The following is a 22,676-nucleotide window of genomic DNA, read 5'->3' on the forward strand; positions in this document are numbered from 1 at the left end:
TATAGATAAAAGGCAGCTCAGGCATAACTTACCATGTATGTGCCTCACTCCTAGACCACACACCACTTACCAGACCAAGCCCACACTGTTTATATAGTCAGTTTGGCGCTCAAATCAAATCAATCTCAAATCAGCACCTAACATAGCACCAGCTGGGGCAGCGTGAGGGAAGATGTTTAACCTCCAGGATGCATATATTGACAGGCGGATGCCACAGCGCAAGCACAATCCCTCCGCCGGCCGAAAACGAAACTGAAACCCTGTGCATGCGCACAAGCGTTCGGACGGTCCTAAGTTCCTATCACGGCCGGTCACAAATACAGAGAAGGCAGTGCGCTGTACATTAGTGGAAAACAATCCAAGTCTGTATTAGCCTCGTCCAGATCCTGACCTTAGAAGGGGGAAAAAAATCAATCTAAAGGAAAAAAGAAAAAAAAAACAGGGAGGGGAGAATCCTCCTGACGCTACCACCTCGACTCCACCACCATAGGCAGGCTAAAGGGAGTCAACTGACTCTCTCTCACCCCCAGATTTTTACCATGCCAGGCGGGATTTGATCTCCCATCATGCTGAGGAGAATACTACGTGTCCAACTCACATCCCTAGTCTCATCCAAAGTGAATATTGTAGGCTAGCCAAATTATTTTTTATAGTAAATAACTTTTTATAGCAATTTCTTTCTTTTATTTGGCCAGAACATGTTCTCAATCATCTCCCATCTATTTCTGATAATAGAAAAAACAAAAAAAAACATTAACAGTACATATACAGGATGTTTGAGATAATGTGAAACAGATGAAACTGTGAATAAAAATAAAATAAAAATATAGAGTGCAGTAAACATAAAACACTTTAAGAATTCAAAGACTATAGATTCACACATGATCCATAGTGCAAAAAAAGTGGTGTAACAGGAAAATAATTAGATGCAGAATGTGGGTAAAAGGAGGTGGCTGTTGGAGCCCTTGCCTTAATATGTAGCATGTCTGAGTGGCACTTCTTTAGAGGGAAGGAAGAGGTGCACTTCTATTATCTTGTTCATAAATGTCCAAGTAAAAGTTTTTATATGGAAAATATAGCAATTACTGAGGTGCTTACATTCTTGAAAGATTTTTTTTCCTTCTGACCTACATGGATTACACTTTTAGAAATACTCGTGTGTACATCTGTACATTCTATTATCAAGATATACAGAATGTATACATTTTGTTTAAAGGAAAAGTTACAATTCCCCCCTGGCAAAATAATGAGGCTGTCCCACAGGATGAGAAAAATGACGCATTTGAAAGTAATAGTATAGTAAGCTGGGATAAAGCTTAGTAAAAAAATGTATAAAGGATTTGTTGTTTAAATAGTGATTTGATAAAATCATTAAAGCAGTATGTATTGTATTAATGGGAAAATGTCTGTAAAAAAAGTAATAACATACTTTGAAAGTGATTACATTTATAGTTGTATGAGGTAGCCCCATTAGCAGTTTACAGTAGAAGGTTTTAATTTTCTGGTATTTCCATTATGACAACTCCAGTTGTATGCAGATGAGATGACACCTATCACTATCAGTATAATCTTTAAAAAACTAAAAAGATCTCGCACCCTGGAACTAATAAGTTAAAGTGTATAAAATGTGTAAATAAATAATTGCTGTGAATTTAGCTGCTGCTGATTAAAACAAGTGCTATATAATCAAAACACTGAATTCAAAATCTAATTTCATAAATAAATCACACTGCTCTAAGCTTTCATAGACAAAATATAAGGCATAACCATAACAGACATGTTATAAGGCTAAGTAATGATATAAACAGTGAATAAGTCCAAGTAAAAAGTTCCGGGTCTATGTGCTGACGTCATTTCCGGCAACGACATATCCTCCTGTTGGAGCACACACTGATTTTCTGTACATGCACAGTCACGGACATTTTTTCCACCCTATGCAAGCCATACGTACCCAGTGCTGGTTCTTATAGGCACCTACACATGTGAGTGTGAGATCCTCCCTGATATTTTATTTGCATGTATGACAGTGCACCATGAAGGACCCATAAGAACAAGCCATTGGAGACTTAGGGATATACACCCAAACACAAGCACTACTGACCTGACTAGCAATAGTAGGCCAACAACTTTTGGTGAGTGTCTGTCTGTCTGTATGGGAACACTGGAGGCACTGAGAAGTGGAGCATTTGCTTTGTTTACATCTGCACAAGCACTTTTTTAATCTGGGACTTCTTACTTTGACTTATTCACTGTTTATATAATTAATTAGTTTTAATGTTATTTTGTATTGCAATAGCATGTCTGTTATGGCCATGCTTTATATTTTGTCTATGAAGGTTTAGAGCAGCGTAGTTTATTTATGAAATTTGCTTCAGTATAATCTTTGTCATAAGACTTATCCTTCAACCTTCTGCTATCTACCTGAATGATCGATCTAATACAATATTTAGGATATTAAACAATCAGCTGGTTGTATTTTTTTTCGGTTTTGTGGCAGAACTGAAGTGAGACTGCATTCTATGCAACAAGTGAGTAGAATTGATGTAGGAAGCTATACAGGCACTGCATGTGGTTATATCCTTAGAACCATACTATATGTATACCACTGAATATAGATTTTTGGTAAAAGAAATAATCAGATGCAGTAAAGTAAACTGTTGCATGTACTATGAAGATATTATGTATATCTTAGCTACATGAACTCCAGAGCTGTTCTTACATTTAAGCTATGAGCCTAATCAGCAATAACTACGTTAGGAATTAATATACACTTGTGAATCATACTGTAAATATATATATATTATATTGAACAAACAAGGATGGAAATATTTAGGACTAGTAAGAGATAGCAAGGCATTCATTTGTTTATAATGGGACAGAAGCAAAATAAATAAATAAATAAAATGCTAATTGCCAGAGTTTTGCAGTAAAAGAGACTTTGTATATCTCTTCTGGCAAAAAACACCTTTGCCTTTCTATTAGCATTGTTTTCTTAGGCCGTCCATACACGGTTCAAATCTAACCGTTAATGAGCAGGCTGAATGTATCAACTTGGGCACAACCAGCCTGCCTGATTATCTTGCAATTATCGCTAGTGGCTGCTATAGCCTCTAGCAATACACCGTCTTCTCCCAATTACGTGGCAGGAGGGATTACCCTGTCAGCACTGTCTGTGTTGTTGCGGGAATCATGAAAATTTCTTTCCTGTAACCCGTGGTTGCAGGAAAGAAATGTGCACCGTGTATGGCCTGCCTTACACTACCTGAGGAGCATGCACAGTGTAGTGTATGCTCTCTGAATGGGTAAGATTGTGGAAAAATCATCAGAAAAGATGGCATGATTCGAGTGACAGTGTAGGGCATGGAGATGTTATAGATTCCACATGGTAAACCAAGGAAAAGTTTGTCAAAATCTGCAAGTATGCTGGGCACACTTGAACATTACCTCCACTGCTGCCACTAGAATTGCCACCCCAGAACTGGTACACCCTAGAATGGTTGCATACATACTCATGGTTTGGATATTTGTCGAAATTTCCCAAAATATTTTACACATATACACTTATTTGTTTGAAAAAAATCACCTCCCTCCTATACATTTTATATTCAGCACAACATGTAAGTGAAATTTAATTTTTTCTTTTACATTTTTGGTCAGGTCGGTCATTGCCTCCCTCCTTCTGGAGTATTTTCTGGTATCAGTAGACAGCCGAGAAGCTTACTTGCACATTACCATCTTTCCTCCTCATCAACACCATCTGCATATTGTGGTGGATAATCAGTATTACCAATTTATCACTGTTCTTTTTGTCCTGTTCATGTCTCACCCTTATTCCCCCATCTGGTTTTTTATAAAGGTGCTTTCTCCATTTCGCCAATATCCAGGGGACAGAGCAGACCCTGCAGAGATTCAGTTGGGTCTTCAAACTTTGGAAGTCATCACTGGAACTGACTCATCATTTAGAGTACCTGGGCCTGATATTGGATACAGCCCTGTCCAGGAAAAACTTCTGTCTCTTTGTTCTCATGCCAGGCCCTCTGGTCCCAGTGCTGACCCTCAATTTGTGTCTGCATGAGAAACTTGGGCCTGATGGTAACCTCCTTGGAGAAAATGCCATATGCCCATTGTAACTCAACATTTTGGCATTGTGGGATAAACAGGCATGGCCCTTTGCACCACCCCATGCAATTAACCTGCAAAGTCAGAATCTCCCTGGCATGGTAAATTTCCAAACCAACACTGGAGTCAGGGAAAACTTTTCCTCTAAAGATGGGGGAAGTTCTTATGATGGATGCCTGCCTGTAGGGTTGGGGAGGAGTCTTAGATGTCTTGATGCCCTTTCTATACAAGGCACTTGGTCATTGGAGGAAGTAAGGCTTTTTCAAAATAAGATCCTGGAATTCAGGGCAAGTTTGTTGTTCCTCCATCACTAGACCCCTCATTTGGGAGGTCTCCCAATCAGACATGCATTCTCCATGAAAGACATCAACCATCAAGGAAGCACCAGACGTTATGCCACTTAAAAAGAAGTAGATCCACTCATGGGCAGAACTTCATATTCCCATCCATTCCATGTTCACATCCCAGGCATAGTAAATTGGCAGACAGACTTTTTCAGCTGTCAATGTCGGAATCCACGGAAATAGGCTCTACACCTGGAGGTGTTTCAAGCCCTTTGTTGCAGATGGAAGATGTGGACCTTGTGACATCAGATTCAACAACAAACTGGACAAATTTGTCGCCAGTTCCACAAACCCTTGGATTTTCTTAGTGGCTGCTCTAGTGACTTAGTGGGATCAGTTCAGCCTGAATGTATTTATTTATTTAATAATATTATTATTATTGTTATTATTTTTAGTGTGCAGACTAGGAACATGGTCCCACGTGGAGCCAATAGTTTATGCCTCTTCTCTTTTTCATTGTATTCAGAGCTGCAGTGCCACCGGCCGACCACAGGGGGACACTGCTTCTCCTGGCTCCAGCTCTGCTCTGATTGGTTCCCAGTACCCGGGGCGATCATTTGCAGTAATACAGGGGAGTCACGTGTGATGTCATTCATTCCGGAAGTGTCGGATGGAACACAAACACACCCACACTTCCAGCACATGGCTCTGCTGTTTGGCGTGCGCTCCAGAGCGGAGTGAAGCTGCCATGGTTGGATTATTATTGGATTATTATTATTATTCAGCTGCTTACAGTGTTGCAGCAGCCCGCCAGGAGCCATTTTTTCCACATACAACCAGAGCACGTTTGGCTGGGTTGAAGGTAATGGCCACCATGAGGTTTATCTTTTTAAATAATTATTATTAATAAAGATATGACCTGTATATATAACATTGCACTCTTAAATCCACGCTGGTACACTGCGTAAGGCATTCAAGGTTTTAACTTTGAGATATTGATATTGATATGGTGTCCATGCGATTTGGTACTCCACCCTCTTTGTCTTTTTCATCCCCTCCATGGTCCCCTCTCCTCCTCCCCACCTCTTCCTGGCTGGGGGAGGGACATTGGGGTATGGCTGATGACACAATATGGTATATAAGTAGGTGGTGTATGATCCATGAGTTTTGCTCTGAGGAAAAGGGCCTGACCCTCAAAACACGTTGGCCATCTATGGACGTTTAGAGGTCTTCCCATGCCATCAGTTGAGTATGGTATATTGGAGACGGTCTCATCTGTGTCTCTAGACATGCTTGTGTCAAACACGTGTTTGTGAATACCCAATTGTTGTTTTACTTTCTTAATAAAGATTTAGTTATGATAATGCACTAGGTTGGTGCGCCCTCTTTCTTGTTGTTTTTTAGTTTGTGCAAGGATACCGACAGTCCTAAGAGGGCAGCAAGACGTGTGTGCTCTGTACCTGCAAGATGGAGCTGAGAGGTGAGTCCATTTTACCCCCATAAGCACAACACCTGAGCGCAGGAGGTTATGTTTCGCTAGTTCAGCTTCATATACAGGCATGACTTTTGAAGCCCAGGTACTGAGGGAAAGAGGCTTATCAGATGCAGTCATCCCTACCCTCTTGAAGGCTAGGAAATTGACTTTTTGGAAAGTCTGTCATCCCACAGGAAAAATGTATTTTGTGTGGTGTGAGGCTAGGAAATTCAATCCTTGGATGCACTCCTTGAGACACATGGAAGGTTATTTACCAAAGGCTAATCCACTTTGCACTACAAGTGCACTGAAAGTCCTCTGTAGATCAGAGGGGAAGATCTGAAATGAGGGGAAGCTCTGCTGATTTTATCATCCAATCATGTGCAAGCTAAAATGCTGTTTTTTATTTTCCTTGCATGTCCCCCTCAGATATACTGCGACTGCACTTCCAAGTGCACTTTCAGTGCACTTGTAGCGCAAAGTGAAGTTGCCTTTAGTAAATAACCCCCATCCTGTTCTATCTAGTCTGGTCTGAATCAATTCTGTCTTCTACTTCAAATTCTGTGGAGCCCTTCCAGATCTTTTTGTTATGTGGCCCTGTTGGAGTTGTTTGCCCTATTGCCCACCCCTCAGTTGGACTCCTTTTGGACACCCTATGCTTAAAGGCTACAGATCCTATTTCCTGTACTGTAAGACTAGGAAAATAGGATTTTTGACTTACCAGTAAATTTTCACGGAGTACAGTACACAATGCAGATTCTTCCCCTCTGTTCTTATGATCTCCCTATAACTTGCTACAAAACTGAGGCTAGATGGAAGTGGAAGGTGTTATATAGGGGTCTGTTTTTGCAGCTTTCTTTTTTTTGCCAATGTTTCATCATTGGAAGGTAGCTGTATATAATCCAGGGTTAAAGACTAAAGATCCTGTGTCCCATACTGTATTTCAAAAAACAGATTTTATTTACAAGTAAAAAATCATTTTTTTTTCTTTTTAAACAGTGTTTTTTTTTTAGGTTTTACTGTACTGTACTAACAGCTTTGGAATTACATTTTATGAATTCACTGGACCAGTAGAATAAAAAGATGGTATTGTTGATTTTGTATATCCCATGATAATTGTGCAAATGTTTATCAAAATAATATTTTTTATACAAATACACTAAAATCAATAACACAGGCAAACACAAGACAGCATACAAGGTGCTTGAGAGAGCAGGTGACATGGTATACCCCAGGGCATTGAGTTCAAGGGCCAGCTGGAGTTCACCAGGGACCATCTCAAAGGAATTTGCATTTAGTTCCATGATGACCCCAGGTCACAGCCCCTGGGTTCACCCTGCTCTAGTCACCATGGACCATGGAGTACTCAGATCAGGAGCACACCAAGTAGAGATACACTGGAACAGACAGGGAAAGTTGGGATACAAGCCAAAGTTCAGGCCAGGTAGCAGACAGGGATAATCAGGATATAAGCCAAATATTGGTAAAAAGGGGTCAAAAGAGTATAGGTTAGATACACCTGAAACACTTAACAGTGCTCGGCAGCTAGTTGGTAACAAGCATAAAATAAGGTGGGACAGATAAAGTGGCCGCTCTGATTAACTGCAGTCTGACAGGAAGAGAAGCCCACCTTCTGATTGGTTGCATGTTCCACTGTTGCCATAATCTTTGGGTAAAACCAGAAATTGTGAATGGTCTCATGCCAAAGGAGTAACGGCAGTGCTGAGTTTTGGATGGTAACTAGCACTGACAAGGCTTTTTTAAATGACAGATAAGAGCAGAAGATCCCAGGAGCTGAACATCATAACAAGACCTGCTGTGTGTAGACAAGTGGCAGTCTCAGCCTGGACCCTCGCCAGGTCACGCCCTCAATGTGTTTTACCTTCCGCCCACTGGAGTTTACTCATGGGGAAAAGGCTTTTATAATGGAAATCTGATTTTTACTTTAAACAGCCAAATGAAAGCAAATGCAAATAAAAAAAATATTTACCTTGGTGTGATAGGCCAGCTGGTCTGTTGTACCTTTATATTGAAATATCCTATAAGCACATATTACAGAAAGGAAGCAGCAAACGTTTTGTGCTAGATACATTTGATTATCTTTATGAAAATGCACTCATGAGCATTTTTTTGAAACACAATTGAAAAGACATGGAGTTTTGGTTGAGCAATGTAGATTTCCTTAGTTTAAAAGGACCAGACAGATGGATGACAAAAAGATGTATTTCCTATATTAGAATATTCATTTAACAGTAATACTTTTACAGGCAAGGAGCTTAAGAAATTTTCCTGAGACTAATGAAAATGAACAGAGATATAAAACTAAAGCCCCCTAGGCTTATTTCATTGTCTGAGGGTGGATGCACCTTTATCCTTGCATGGAAATCTAAATGAATAATTATAATATGAAACATATGCATTGTGTTATTGCATATTAAAGGAAACAATATCTTTAAACCACAGAACAACTGTAAACACAATGCAATGCGTGAAATACTTCTGACCTCCTGCAACCTTACCTAGAACAAGTATACAGCATTACAACTGCTCCAGGCAGACAACTAAATACAAAGATGAAATAGATATGAGTTTTACTGGCCAAAGGTTTTGCATTTCTGTTCATTCAGTCATGAGATTTACAAAGCCCCCTTGCACAGAAAAGCCTGAAAGCCGGAACCAACCACATTTATGGAATACAGTGGTGTCCTCTCACCACAGCAGCCTTTTGACTGCAGAATAGCAGCAACAAAAACAGCAGCAGATTTATAAAGTCATCCTTCTGCTCACTTTGCTCATTTTTTGCATCCTCATGTTAGCATGTTCCTTGTCAACACATTTTAAAGCAGCATATTTGATTGCCTTCGAGTCCTGTCTATCCCCCTCCTAGCCTAGGTACAGTGATAAGGAATTGCAAGAGCCTGATACCAAGTCAAATCAATTTGGTTGCACTAGTTACATTTGAAAGAAATATATAATGTATTAATTACCACTTCAGCTCAGAAAAGTCTCTCCCCCCCCCATTCATGACCAGGTCATTTTATTGCGATACGGCACTGCTATAGTTTAACTGACAATTGTGTGGTTGTGCAACGCTGTACCCAAATAAAATGTATGTCGTTTTTTTAATTTGATCACCTCACCTTTTATTTTTTGCACTATAAACAAGAAAAGACAAAAAAACTATTTTGAGAAAAAAAAAAAACTATATTTTTTTTACTCTCTGCAATAAAACATACACAATAAAATAAATTAAAAAATCAAATTTCTTTATCAATTTAGGCCAATATGTATCCTGCTACATTTATTTTGGTAAAAAAAAAATCCCACTAAGCATATATTGATTGGTTTGCACAATCAGGTACCTGATTCTGCCCAGAAAGGCCACCCTGTCGCAGTAAATGTACGTAGGGTGGTCTGCATCTAGTTTATATAGAGCTGTATTATTTTATTCCTTTTCTACTTGAACTTAACCTCCCTGGCGGTAATCCCGAGTGTGGCTCGGGGTGAATTTTCAGTACCAAAAGCGGTAACCCCGAGCCACACTCGGTATCACATTGCAGGATCCAGGTACAGTTACTTACCTTGCCCCCAGGATCCTGCGATGTCTCCCCGCTGTGTGTGCCAGCCATGCTCTCCGCTCGATTCATCCCAGCTCCGAGCTCCGTTCCCTGCAAGCGTTGCGATGCACGGGGATGGAGAACGGCGCCAAATTCAAAAAGTGAAACACACTATACATACAGCACGCTGTATTCTTACAGATTACATTACTGTATCAAATAATTTCACCTCCCTTTTGTCCCTATTGGTTTGTCCAGTACCCTGCATGCAGTTTTATATTATAAATACTGTTCTTTCTGCCTGGAAACTGGAGATCGTCCATAGCAACCAAAACCATCCCTTTACATCAAAAGCGGTTTTAGACCAGCTAGAAAACAGCGATAATAAATTAGAATCACTTGCAAAATTGAGCAATAGTGATTCGTGGGGAAATCCATCATCAAACACTGAAAGTAATGACAGCAACAATTCTGCAATTGAGCAAATTTCAGTGTTTTTGATTTGATTACATTATTGAATATTTTTTATTATTATTATATTATTATTTGTTATAATTATTTATAGTTATTTATTATATTATAATTTATGATTTTGTGTTTCAAACTTTATCTACTAGACTCTTGTTTGGACAGATTTAAGTGTGTTATTCCTAAGAATTACAGGCCTACAATATAAAACGCCAAATTTCCATGCGAAATAATTGTACCGTTTTGAGCATCAAAAAATCTGAAATAATCACGTCGCCAGGGAGGTTAAAGCAGTATTGAACCCAATACCAAAAGTGTAACATATTGCATTTTACTAATCATTAAAAGCATCACTGTTCTTTTTTAAGGCTTTTTCCCTCTATCTTCACACAAATTCCAACTCACAGTTTTTAAGCAGTTACAGTAATGCCGCGTACACATGAGCGGAATTTCCGACAGAAAGAGTCCGATGGGAGCTTTTCATCGTATATTCCGACCGTGTGTATGAACCATCTGACTTTTTCTGTTGAAAATTCAGACGGAATTAGATAGAGAACATGTTCTATATGTTTCCGACGGAACAAATTACTATCGGAAAAACCGCTCGTCTCTATGCTGTTCCGACGCACCAAAAACGACGCATGCTCTGAAGCAAGTATGAGACGGAAGCTATTGGCTACTGGCTATTGAACTTCCGTTTTCTAGTTCCGTCGTACGTGTTGTACGTCACCGCATTCTGGACGGTCGGAATTTGGTGTGACCGTGTGTGTGCACTTGAGCAGAATTCCGTTGGAACTCCGTCGTAAAAACCTTCATAGTTTATTCCGACGGCAAAACCATTCGTGTGTACAGGGCATTACAGTTTTGTTCCTTTTGGGATAAAGGTTTTACATAAATAAAATGAAAACATAACAACAAAATAACAAATAAAAGCACTACATTTGTAGTGAAATCAGTTATTCCACTACAGTACTCATATCCCTACTCACATTAACACCCACTGTAACACAATCATTCTAGAGCTTATTCTGGCAGTAACAAGAGACCTCCAAAACAACAACAGAGTGATACATATAAACTTGTATTATATGTGTAAACCTAAACTACATATAGAGCATATTTATTGCCTTTGAAGGGAAGAGGTCTGGGCTTTTTTTTTCTCATTAGTTTCCCCCCCTCACTGCTTGTTATCTACTGTATATACAGTATGAATAGTCAGTTGTCTTTTTCCACTTTTAAATGCGTCATTTGTATTACGAAATAATGTTTCATTACTAAGTTCACCTTTTACATAAACTAGTCCATGCAGACAAGGGAATCCAGTAGATTAAAAGTACACTGTGCCATTTGTAAAAATATTTTTTAATGCAAATGCCATACTTGTAGGCCTTTTCTGTCACTCATGAAGCTTGGCCAAAATATTCCCATTGTTTACATTCCTACATCCTTGTTTATTTTAAGGGCATGGCAGTCATCGGGCCCTCAGTCCCAGCATCACAGTAGCAAGCACACTTGGGCTACATCAAAATGGCCACTGAACCTTCTTCTTTAAGGATACCTTAAAAGATTATCACTTTCGTTGTCCTCAAAGAAGAGGATTTGGCAACCATTTTGTTGTAATTTTGTTGTGATAATCATATGAAGTTAATAACAAGAGTAACCCTTTACATCAGAGTCCAGAGTTCCTCTGTTCTACTGAGCTCACAGAGTTCCCTTTCACTGTAAGGGGGGACTCTGCAGACTCTGATGTAAGGGAGAACACTGGGGACTCTAACATAAGGGATGCTCTGGGAACCCTTATTTAAGAGGGAACACTGAGAATCCTGATGTACAGAGAGGACTCTGATTGAAGGGGGAAAACCTATGACCTCTGGTATAAAGAGGATGCTCTGAGAACCCTAATTTACCTTAGTGTAGTCACTCAGAGGCAGGAGATAGAAGGGGGAGACTTCAGTCACAGACAGGGATGGATGGTGAGCTCACTCACCCCTTGGACCCCTTGGCAGTCAGCACCTCTCATCCAGATGTATCTGAGGCTGCTGGACTTCAAATTTCCAGCCCCCCACTTTCCTTTTCTAAGGAGTGTGGGCAAACACAGAGGGGTAGGGCTGAGAGGAAGAGGTGCAGATCAAGCCCTCTCTCCTCCCCATCTGTGTGGGGAATTGTTAGTGCTGGCTTTGGGCAGCATGAAAGAGTGTGTAAAACAGACACTCTCAGCTTAAACAACTGTAGCCAGAGACCATGCTGGGAAGCCATAGTCCAGTCTGAATAATGTGTCCAGGTTTCAGGCAATCTCAAACCCGGACGCATGATTCCAAACCCGAACGGTCCGGGTGAATCCCGGACAGGTGGCAACCCTAGCCTGTAGCTTGGAATAAAATAGATTTAATATAATTTCCTGATTTTTTAGACTATGAACAACACACACCCATTATACACATAGCATTTTAATGCAGCACTAAATCCACACTATCCATTTTCTATGAGCACTGAAGAAGCTCTGAAATTCTGTGAAGCACTATTCTTTGCAGGTGGTACTGCCCTTCATGGTAAAAAAAAAAAAAAAAAAAAACAGCAAGTATATATCTTATGTACATTTGGGATTCTTATCTTGACTTGATTCTCCACTTTTTTTTCTTTTACGAAGGGTTTTATTGATAATCATAGCAATTTCACAGTTTAACAGTGTAGATAATGCATCATGAATAAACATAACATAAAGTTTAGCATCTTATAAATAAAATAAGTATGCTAGTAAATCAAAGAAAAACAAAACAATAAGAATATAACAGAGGCTGAAAACAGTTTTGAGAGGGAGGTTAAAGAAGAACTAGGGGCAGAGATTAGCTAAGAAGGGAGGAGTAAAGAATAGGGGGAAAGGAGAGAAGAGGAAGAAAGGGAGGAGGGTGGGTCCTCGCGGTGGGGAGCAAGAGTGCATTAAATCCGAAGAAGGGTGGTATCAAATCTGGTGGGTTTAGTATATTCGACCCATGGCCTCCATACCTTCAGGAACTTATCATGAGTGTCCGAAAGGACAGCAGTCAGCTTTTCATTAACCATTATATCGTCCATGCGATTCTTAACTGCCTCAAAACTTAGTGTCTGTGTCTTCCATGCCCTAGCTAGCGTTAGTTTGGTTGCAGTAAAGAGATGCAGAACCAGCTGGCGCAATTGGGTTGCAGAGAAGTGCCTAGAACGGATCCTTTTTGTGGTCAGCATGGAGTATGTTTCGGAGGAGGGAGTAAACTCTGATCCATAACCTGCGTACCCTCGGATAGGTCCACCAGATGTGTGACATTGTGCCCTCCTGGGAGCACCCTCGGAAGCACAAGGGAGAGTAGGCTGGGATGAACCGGGCCAGTCTAGAAGGTGTGCAGTACCACCTGTAAAGTACCTTTTAGGCATTTTCTAAAAAGATGACATTCCTTGAGCATTTGGATATTGCTAAAGTCATGACCTGCCAGTCCTCCGGATCAAGCTGTTTTCTTAGTTCCCTTTCCCATTGAAGGTGACAGAGCTGTGTCGGTGGGTTTTTAGAGGTAATAATAGATGGAATAGATCAGTAATATTAAACCCGAGGTTTGGGGTCTTGCTCTGCAGAAGTTCTCAAAGGGGGTCAAAATATAAGGGGTCGGTTGAGATTTTATAAGCCCCTGGAGAAAGTGATAAATCTGTAGGTAGCTGTAGTGTTCGCGTAACGGGATTTCGTGAGAGGAGCGTAGAGCCTTGGAGAAAACCGACCCAGCGTTAAGCCTATAATATTCCACTGAGACTTGAGTAATATCGGTGAGGACTTCCTTAAAAGATAAGAGAGAGTCATTCATTTCCAAGGGGAATATTGGGGTTTGCTGAGCAGTGAGTGGCATATAACCAAAACAGGGTCGTGGTCTGTCCAAGGAGCTGCTAAAATGGAAGCAGACACAACCAGGGGGAGATGTTTCCTCAGAACAAACATATGGTCAATTCTAGAATGGGAATGATGAGGATGGGAGTAATGGGTGTAGTCCCTGCCAATGGGGTGTAGCTCCCTCCAGATATCTACCAGGTCACGACTTTGTAAAGAATGCGTGAATTGTTTTGCATCGGGTGATGGGGCTTTGTGTTCCGAGGGGTACTTATCCAGAGCAGGGTTCAGGGTAACATTGGAGTCTCCCGCTAAGAGGAGAGTGCCTGACTGGTGGGACTGCAACAGGGAGCAGATATGGGAGAGGAAGGGTCCCGGGTTATTATCTGGAGCATAATATGTTAGGATGGTGACCTCCGTGTCCTGAATAGTGCCGTGTAGTAAAAGGTACCTACCATATGGGTCAGTAATCTCTCTACTGCAATTGAAGGGGACCGACTTGTGTATGGCAATCAAAACGCCCTTCTGTTTAGTCGGGCCATTAGCCAGAAAAACTTGAGGGTACATGGCATTTAAGTATTTAGGACAAGAAGAAGATGAGAAATGGGTCTCCTGTAGGCATGCTATGTTCACTTTCTGTTGCTTAAGATATTTAAAAACTTTAACCCTTTTTTGGGGGGAGTTCATTCCCTGCACATTCAGGGATAACCAATTAAGTGTCATGGTACATGGGAAGTTAGCCATAAAACTACTTTACTCACCCACCGCGAGGACCTGAAAAGGGGAAAAGGGAGGTAGAGAGGGAGTGAAACAAAGAAAAGAACAAGGTAGAAGGGCATACTGTAGTACATATAATGGCCAGTAAAAATTGTAGCATATAGTACTGAAAACGTATGAGTGGAACTGGTTGTGGGTCTAAAGGCCCACAGGGGGGTTGAATATTGGTCGGGACTAACGTCCGAACCAAGAGCCAACACATGGGGGGAGCAGTGACCCAACGGAACTGCTCGGCATTGTTATATAGTAAAATTAACTTGAAATCTTTAAGCACAACACTTGGTGCACCGCTTAAGGCACTAAAGAGTAACACAAACATCCTGAGATATGTTAATAATGTTAATAATGTTAATAATGCTACCACTTCTAAACTACTCAACCTAACCTCCTCTTTTAACCTAACACAATGGACACAAACCACCACTCACTCCAACGGCAACACTCTCGACCTTGTATTCTTCCATCGCTGCACTCCCTGCAATCTCTCCAACGCACCCTTTCCTCTCTCTGATCACAACCTTATCTGTTTCACACTCTCCTTGTCTCATATATCCCATGCTGCCAACCCACAAACCACTACCCGCAGGAACCTTCGCAACCTCAAACCTTCCCTTCTTCATTCTGCTACTGATGGCCTTTATGACAAAATCACACCCCTGTCCTGCCCAGACCTAACCACTTCCATCTACAACACCACGTTGTCGTCCTCCCTAGATGTACTTGCTCCTCTTTCTACACGCAGAACCAGGCCCCATCTGCCACAACCCTGGCAAATAGACGACACCAGAAGTCTCAAGAGACACAGCCGTGCTCTTGAGTGAGCATGGCGTAAATCTAAATCCCTGCAAGATTTTACCCTCTACAAATCTGCCCTTCTCAAATACAACTCCTGCCTCCACACTGCTAAACAAATCTATTACAACACTCTCATCAAAACCCTCTCATCCAAACCTCGTCAACTCTTTTCTACACTTAATTCCTTACTTCACCCCCCACTTCCCCCACCCACCAACTTGCTTACCGCTCAACATATTGCCAACCACTTCAATAGCAAAATCAACACAATTCGCAAGGAGATATCCAGTATTCAAATTTCTCCCCTACCCAACATATCAGGTCCAACACCACACTCAATACTCTCCTCCTTTTGCCCAGCTAACAGAAGAAGTTGATAAACTCCTCTCCATGGCCCACCTCACTACATGTCCCCTGGACCCTGTCTCCTCTCAATTACTGCAACCACCTTCCCACTCTATCCTCAACTCCCTAACCCACATCTTCAACCTCTCCCTCTCCTCCGGCACCTTTCCTTCCCCACTCAAACATGCACTGGTTACCCCCATACTCAAAAAACCCTCACTAGACCCCACCTGTTTGAATAACTTAAGACCTATCTCCCTGCTCCTGTTTGCCTCCAAGCTCATCGAACGCCTTGTTCATGACTAAATGAGTCGCTACCTCATGGACAACAACCTTCTCGACCCCCTACAGTCTGGCTTCCGCCCACAACATGGCTTCCAATACTACCTCTATGCCGATGACACACAGATCTATCTCTCCACTCCTCAACTCACCCCCTCTATCTCCTCACGGATCTCAAGCTTGCTGAATGACATATTGGTATGGATGTCACACCACTTCCTCAAACTTAATCTTTCTAAAACTGAGCTTGTTATATTTCCTCCTTCACAGCTCCCCTCCTGTGACTTCACCATTAATATCAACAACACAACCATTGGTCCCACCACACATGCCAGGGTCCTGAGTGTAATCCTTGACTCTGACCTCTCCTTCAGCCCCCATATCCAATCACTGGCTAAATCCTGCCGCCTTAACCTCCGCAACATCTCCAGAATTCGACCCTTCCTGACTAATGACACCACAAAGCAACTTATTCACTCCTTGATTATTTCCCGCCTCGACTACTACAACTCTCTCCTTAATGGCCTACCCTTAAGCAGGCTATCCCCCCTTCAGTCTATTATGAATGCTGCTGCTAAACTAATACACCTCACTAATCGATCCGTGACTGCTGCTCCTCTCTGCCAATCCCTTCACTGGCTTCCCCTACCCCACCGTGAAAAATTAAAAATGCTAACCATAACATACAAGGCCATTCACAACATCACCCCCATCTACATCACCAACCTCATCTGCAGATATCGCCCAAATCGCCCCCTCCGCTCCTCCCAGGACCTCCTGCTCTCTAGCTCCCTTGTTACCTCCTCCCATGTTCACCTTCAGGACTTCTCCAGAGCCTCTCCCATCCTCTGGAATTCCCTGCCCCAGTATGTCCGATCAGCCCCTATCCTGTCCACCTTTAGGAGATCCCTGAAAACTCATTTATTCAGGGAAGCCTATCCCACACCCACATAACTGTCCCTGAGCCACCCCCATCAAATCATTCTTTGCAGCTATTACCTTTTGTACCACCACCCCCTCCCTTTAGAATGTAAGCTCTATGAGCAGGGCCCTCCTGTACCTTTTGTATTGAACTGTACTGTAATTGTGTTGTCCCACTTATACATTGTAAAGCGCTGCTTAAACAGTTGGCACTATATAAATCTCGTATAATAATAATAATGTGGTTGCCTTTTATCATAGGTCTCTAAGTCGCCCTGGGTTCCCCTCCACTGTTGAGGGGGCCCATGGCAAGCAAGCGACCAAAATGACATTGAGGTAGTCCCATATGGCTACCAAATATATAGAGAGGGAGAGGCAATCAATCTAAAAAAATAAATAAATAAAATAAAATGTAAATCACAACACTAACAGGGTGAGAAAATAACAACATATTTTGAAACCCACCCGCCTCCCCGCGGGGACGGGAAACTACTGTCACCAGTCCGCAGCACATTGACGGCTGCCTGAGAGCTGAGGGAAACAGCATATTTTCATCAGAAAAAAAAAAAAAAACTCGACAGAGCAGGAAAAAACAAAGTAGAACCTGTCAAAATTCTGTTATCCCGCTGTGTAACAGGGTGTGAGTGCACCCCGCTACGGAGGCGGCAGTAAGCAGTCAGCTGAACACTCCGTGGCCACCACGTAAGACCCCTGTAAGGGAGGCCAAAGTGACATGCCTTACTGAGGGCTCAATGTCTTGCCTCAGTGAGGCCGTCATGTCCCGGAGGCACCATCTTGCAGTTGGGGCACCTCAGGGGGGGCCCAGTCCTGTGAAGTTCTTGCAAGAAGTTGAGTGTCAGATCAGGTTCAATTGAATGGAAAAAACTAGCATCTGTGAGGTCAGTTCTGCCTATTACCAACTCAGTAACAACATGCTGGGTATCAGCGGGTGCTAGACATAATGTAAGTCCGATAGCAGCCAGAGGCAGGCTTAGGGTCGGTTCACATTGAGGCAGCAGGACTTACAGCGCGACTGCCTCAGGCGACTCAGGACATGACTCAGCGGTGACTTGCAAGACGACTTCTATAGAAGTCAATGCAAGTCGCCCCGAAAGTCGTACAGGAACCTTTTTCTAAGTCAGAGCGACTTGCATCGCTCCGATTAGAATGGTTCCATTGCACAGAACGGGACGCTACTTGTCAGGCGACTAGGTCGCCTGACAAGTCGTCCCAGTGTGAACCAGGGCTCAGGGTTTCATGGAGTAATTTGTAACTTTTCTGTGAAGAACCGTCCACGTGAAGGGTTATATGCCATCAGCCCTTAGGGCCTGCCATGAACCTTTGGGCCTGCAGGTCTCGCGAGGCCTATGAGCCGGGTTGAGACCTTTGGAGGGGCTGAGGGGCCTGGCGAGGAGGCTGGAAGGATCTGGGCCAGGAGGAAGAAGAGGGTGCATCTCCCTGGGAAGGTGGTATATCCAGCTGCAGTTCCTGAAAATGACGTTTCAGGTCGGAGGGGGAGGATGCGTGGAACTGGCGGCCGAGATGCGAAAATGAGAGCTTAAAAGGGAACCCCCATCTATATTTGATCCCTTGGGTCTGCAGGATCTGGGGATAGGGTTTCAGGCCTCTTCTCCTTGCAGTGGTTGCTGGAGAGAGATCCGCAAAAAGCTGAAGGGGGTTACCCGGGAAAGAGAGGTCTTGCCGTTCCTGTGCAGCTTGGAGGAGCCGCTCCTTGGTGCGGTAAAAATGGACCTTGATGATGACATCTCTTGGGGGGCCTTCTGATGGTTTGGGTGCTAGGGATCTGTGTATACGGTAAAATTCCAGTCTCTCCAGGGATACCCTGCAAATCAGTGATTTGTTCCGCGATTCCACGGATACAGAGATTATGCCTGCGGGCCCTATTTTCAGCATCCTCTAGTTTATCTCGCAGGGACTCCAGCTCTGCAGACAATTTATCCACCTCTTCTTCATGGCCTTCAAGCACAGTGGTTGTTAAGTCCATTATTTGCTCTAACTGGTTAGTGCGGTGGCCTATCTCTTTAAATCCTTTTACAAGGTCAGAGGAGAGCTTGCGTGAGGCCTGTGTGATTTCATCTCTCACAATTGAGCGAAATTTGTTCAGCAGGGCATCTGAGTCTGCATGCAGGGGACTTACCAGGTCCGTAGGGAACTGGTGCAGGCTGTCGGCTGGGGAGGCAGGGTCCACTGCCGAGTGTTGTGAGGAGTCATCAGGTTCCGGTGGATTTGGAGCCATTGTCCTTTTCCCCTTCCCTGTGGCCAGAGCTGATTTGGGCTGTGTGTTACACTTGTGACGGTTCTTCGTCGAGCGGTACATAACCGCCGGATGTCTGATGTGTTCCGGAGCTGCAGGAAGCTTTCAGTGTGTGCCGGGTGTGGGTTGTGCTATGCCAGCCGAGGTTTGCCATTCCGTTGGCGCGGAGCAGGGGAATCAGACAGCCATTTTCCCTGTTCACACGCATGCACCCCCTAGGGCTGCGATTTTTTAGCTTTCGTTACAGGGTAGAATCAATCTGTCCATCCCTGGGGGGCTCACAGCCTGACCGGCCAGAGTGCTCCAGCTTCCAGGGGCGGCTTACTGGTCTCAGAGGAATCAGAATGGTGAGCGCCAGGTACAGCAAGATGGCCGCCAGGTGGAGCAAGATGGCCGCTGTTCACAGGGCCGGAGCTGTTTTTTCGCCTGCAGGCCGCCGTGGAGGGGTGTCAGTGGGTGCCCCAGGTGGTGGGTGGTCTCCGGTTACCGTGGGGAGGACTAACCGTGGATAGAGAGGTCTGGGAAGCCAGGATTAGGCTCCAGCAGCGTGGCCGGGTGCAGCAAGATGGCCACCGTTCACAGGGCCAAAGCCATTTTCCTGTCTGCAAGCCACCGTGGAGAGGCCTCAGTGGGTGGTGGGTGGTCTCCGGTTTCCGTGTGGAGGATGAGCCGCTTAAAGGGAGGTCTGGGGGGGCCAGGATTCGGCACCGGGAGCGTGGCCGGGTGTAGCAAGATGGCCGCCGCTCCCGGAGCTAGGCCAGAGCCGTGGCCTGTCTCCCAGGTGACCTCGAACACTGAAGAAAGCCGCGATACTGTCTCGAACGGCTCACTGGATGTCTGGTTAGCCCTGGATGCCTCGTGGGGAGCAGGATTGCCTTGCTGGAGGATGGATGCCAAGGATTCTGCATGAGGAATACAGGAGGTCTGCAGCAGCACGTCCTATTCAGACCCCGGTCAGGCCACGCCCCCGATTCTCCACCTTTTTTTTTTTAAATCACATTATGATTGTAGGACAAATATTTTGTTTACTGCCATGTATCATCTCTGTGTAAAGTGCCACATCAAAAGTGTGATATTGTCACAATAACGTGTTGGAACACATATTATCTCATGAATTATCACAGCATATGGCAACATACTGTACATACACTGTATTGCCAAATTTACATGTACATGAACTTTAATGGCATCTCAGTCTTAGTTCGTAGGGTTCAATATTGAGTTGACCCACCCTTTGCAGCTATAACAGCTTCAACTCTTCTGGGAAGGCTGTCCACAAGGTTTAGGAGTGTGTCTATGGGAATGTTTGACCATTCTTCCAGAAGAGCATTTGTGAGGTCAGGCACTGATGTTGGACAAGAAGGCCTGGCTCGCAGTCCCCCCTCTAATTCCTCCGAAAGGTGTTCTATTGGTTTGAGGGCAGGCCAGTCAAGTTCCTGCAACCCAAACTCGCTCATCTATGTCTTTATGGACCTTGCTTTGTACACTGGTCCAAATCATTTGGTGGAGGGGGGATTATAGTGTGTGGGGTAGTTGTTCAGGGGTTGGGCTTGGCCCCTTAGTTCCAGTGAAGCATACCAAGACATTTTGGACAATTTCATGCTCCCAACTTTGTGGGAACAGTTTGGGGATGGCCCCTTCCTGTTCCAACATGACTGTGCACCAGTGTACAAAGCGAGTGGGGCAGCGCAATTAAGTTTGAACGGCACCCCAATAAGCTAACACTGACATTAACTGACAGTGATACTTATTTAATTTTATTTTAATCCTACCCCTAAAATTCACTGACTGTGACCTTTGACATTGACTTTTGACTCTGATCATGACCTTTGACCCTAATCCTAATCCTGGCACTAACCTAGATCAAACCCTGATTTAGCTTATTTTTCACTATTATTATTATTATTATATTTTTTATTATTGTACCACACCTTTGTTTTTCTTCTTTTATTGCAGGGATAAAAAGATACAATGTTTTTTTTTTCTCTTTTCAAGAGAAAAAAAAACACATGAATGTGTGTACAATAATAGAAAATAAAATACAGTGACTGATTAGAGGCTATCACTTTGATCAGGTGATTAGCAACCGGGACTCCTGGTTCCCGATCATTAGTACAAGACTTAGTACAAGGTCTCTGTGCTGGGAGTGTGCAGTGTGCTCCCAGCACAAACACAGGTACGCATATATGTGGCCTCAGGGGTAAAGACCCACTTCTGTGAGGCCACATCTATGTGTACAGGGCTGAATGGACTTCCTTTAATTTTATTTCCTGAACTTTATTAAAGCATTTTATGATTATTTGGATGGCTTGGACAATCTGCTAATGTGACATATACCATGCATTCTATTAGGAGCCTTATGGCTCAGTGAGTTTATTACTTGCGCTGCACATTTGAACTTACAACACCAGTATGTAAAGCCCTAGAGTCTGTTTGGCTCACATTGCTGCCAAGACAAACTCCAAGTCCTAGTGTGCAGGGGACCCCACGAAGCTAATATATTATATATTAAAAAAAAACCTCACATATATATGTCAGCTGTATGAAAGTTGCTTTTAATTCTATTCTAAGGAACATTTAAATGCATAAAAGGCTGTTCTTTTATACCAAATATGTTATTTTGGAACTGTCAGACACCACCATCCCATTTTAATTGGCATTTTCCATACTACAAGCTTGGTTTATTGAATAGGATAAAGATTGTAAGAAAACTAATTTAAATTGTTATACCTGAATCTGATCTTTTTGCTGTTTGTGACTTCTACACCAGTCTAAAATTATTTGTAGTCTAAAGACTCCTTAATTGGAAGCTTTATGACTTGTGTTATCTTTTGTAATGGCATTAGAAAGTCATATTGATTTTAGAAAATGCATCTTATTTGATGGAAAATGACTTGAACTATGACCTAGCCAAGCAAAAATGCCTATGAATAGACTTATAATTGACTTATGGTCCTTTGCTGGTAAACTGACTGCTGGCTTTGTTAATATACTTTCAGAAAATACTTATGAATGCATTTAGAAACACCATCCTTATCAGTTATCTCCATTTTATTATGAATTATATGCATAATATTAACATTTTTAAGGGTTTTAGTATTCTTTTTTTAAATTCTTTATTTTTCAGCAGATATACAGTACAGGAAAGGTACAAGACGTTTTTTATCCAAAAGCATTACATTGTTAGCGTTATCTGAATAGGGACACAAGGTACAAGAAATAACCAATGATGTTGAGGTCATATTAAGGGATACACTACCATCATACCATAGGTTGGACTTTATGGACTTGTGTCTTTTTTCAACCTCACCTACTATGTAACTATTACCAAAAGTATTGGGATGCCTGCCTTTACACCCACATGCACTTTAATGGCATCCCAGTCTTAGTCTGTAGGGTTCAATATTGAGTTGATCCACCCTTTGCAGCTATAACAGCTTCAACTCCTCTGGGAATGCTGTCCACTAGGTTTAGGAGTGTGTCAATAGGAATGTTTGACCATTCTTCCAGTAGCGCATTTATGAGGCCAGACACT

The 22,676-nt window shown here is 42.7% G+C and overlaps 1 protein-coding gene across 3 annotated transcripts in view; it reads left to right on the top strand.

Annotated features, from left to right (window-relative positions):
• Positions 1-22,676, top strand: part of TAFA3 (TAFA chemokine like family member 3) — a 701,431-nt gene that overhangs the window by 628,034 nt on the left and 50,721 nt on the right. For 2 of the 3 annotated variants that reach the window (XM_073615718.1, XM_073615717.1), the window contains one exon: positions 5,808-5,883. The exons of the other annotated variant lie outside the window; for it this stretch is intronic. In XM_073615718.1, coding sequence (XP_073471819.1) covers positions 5,808-5,834 — 27 coding nt within the window. In that variant the 3' untranslated portion in view covers positions 5,835-5,883. The remainder of the gene's footprint in view (positions 1-5,807; positions 5,884-22,676) is intronic. 3 annotated transcript variants of the gene reach the window in all.

Source organism: Aquarana catesbeiana, linkage group LG02 (assembly GCF_042186555.1).
Source record: "Aquarana catesbeiana isolate 2022-GZ linkage group LG02, ASM4218655v1, whole genome shotgun sequence".
In the NCBI taxonomy this organism is placed as follows: Eukaryota; Metazoa; Chordata; class Amphibia; order Anura; family Ranidae; genus Aquarana; species Aquarana catesbeiana.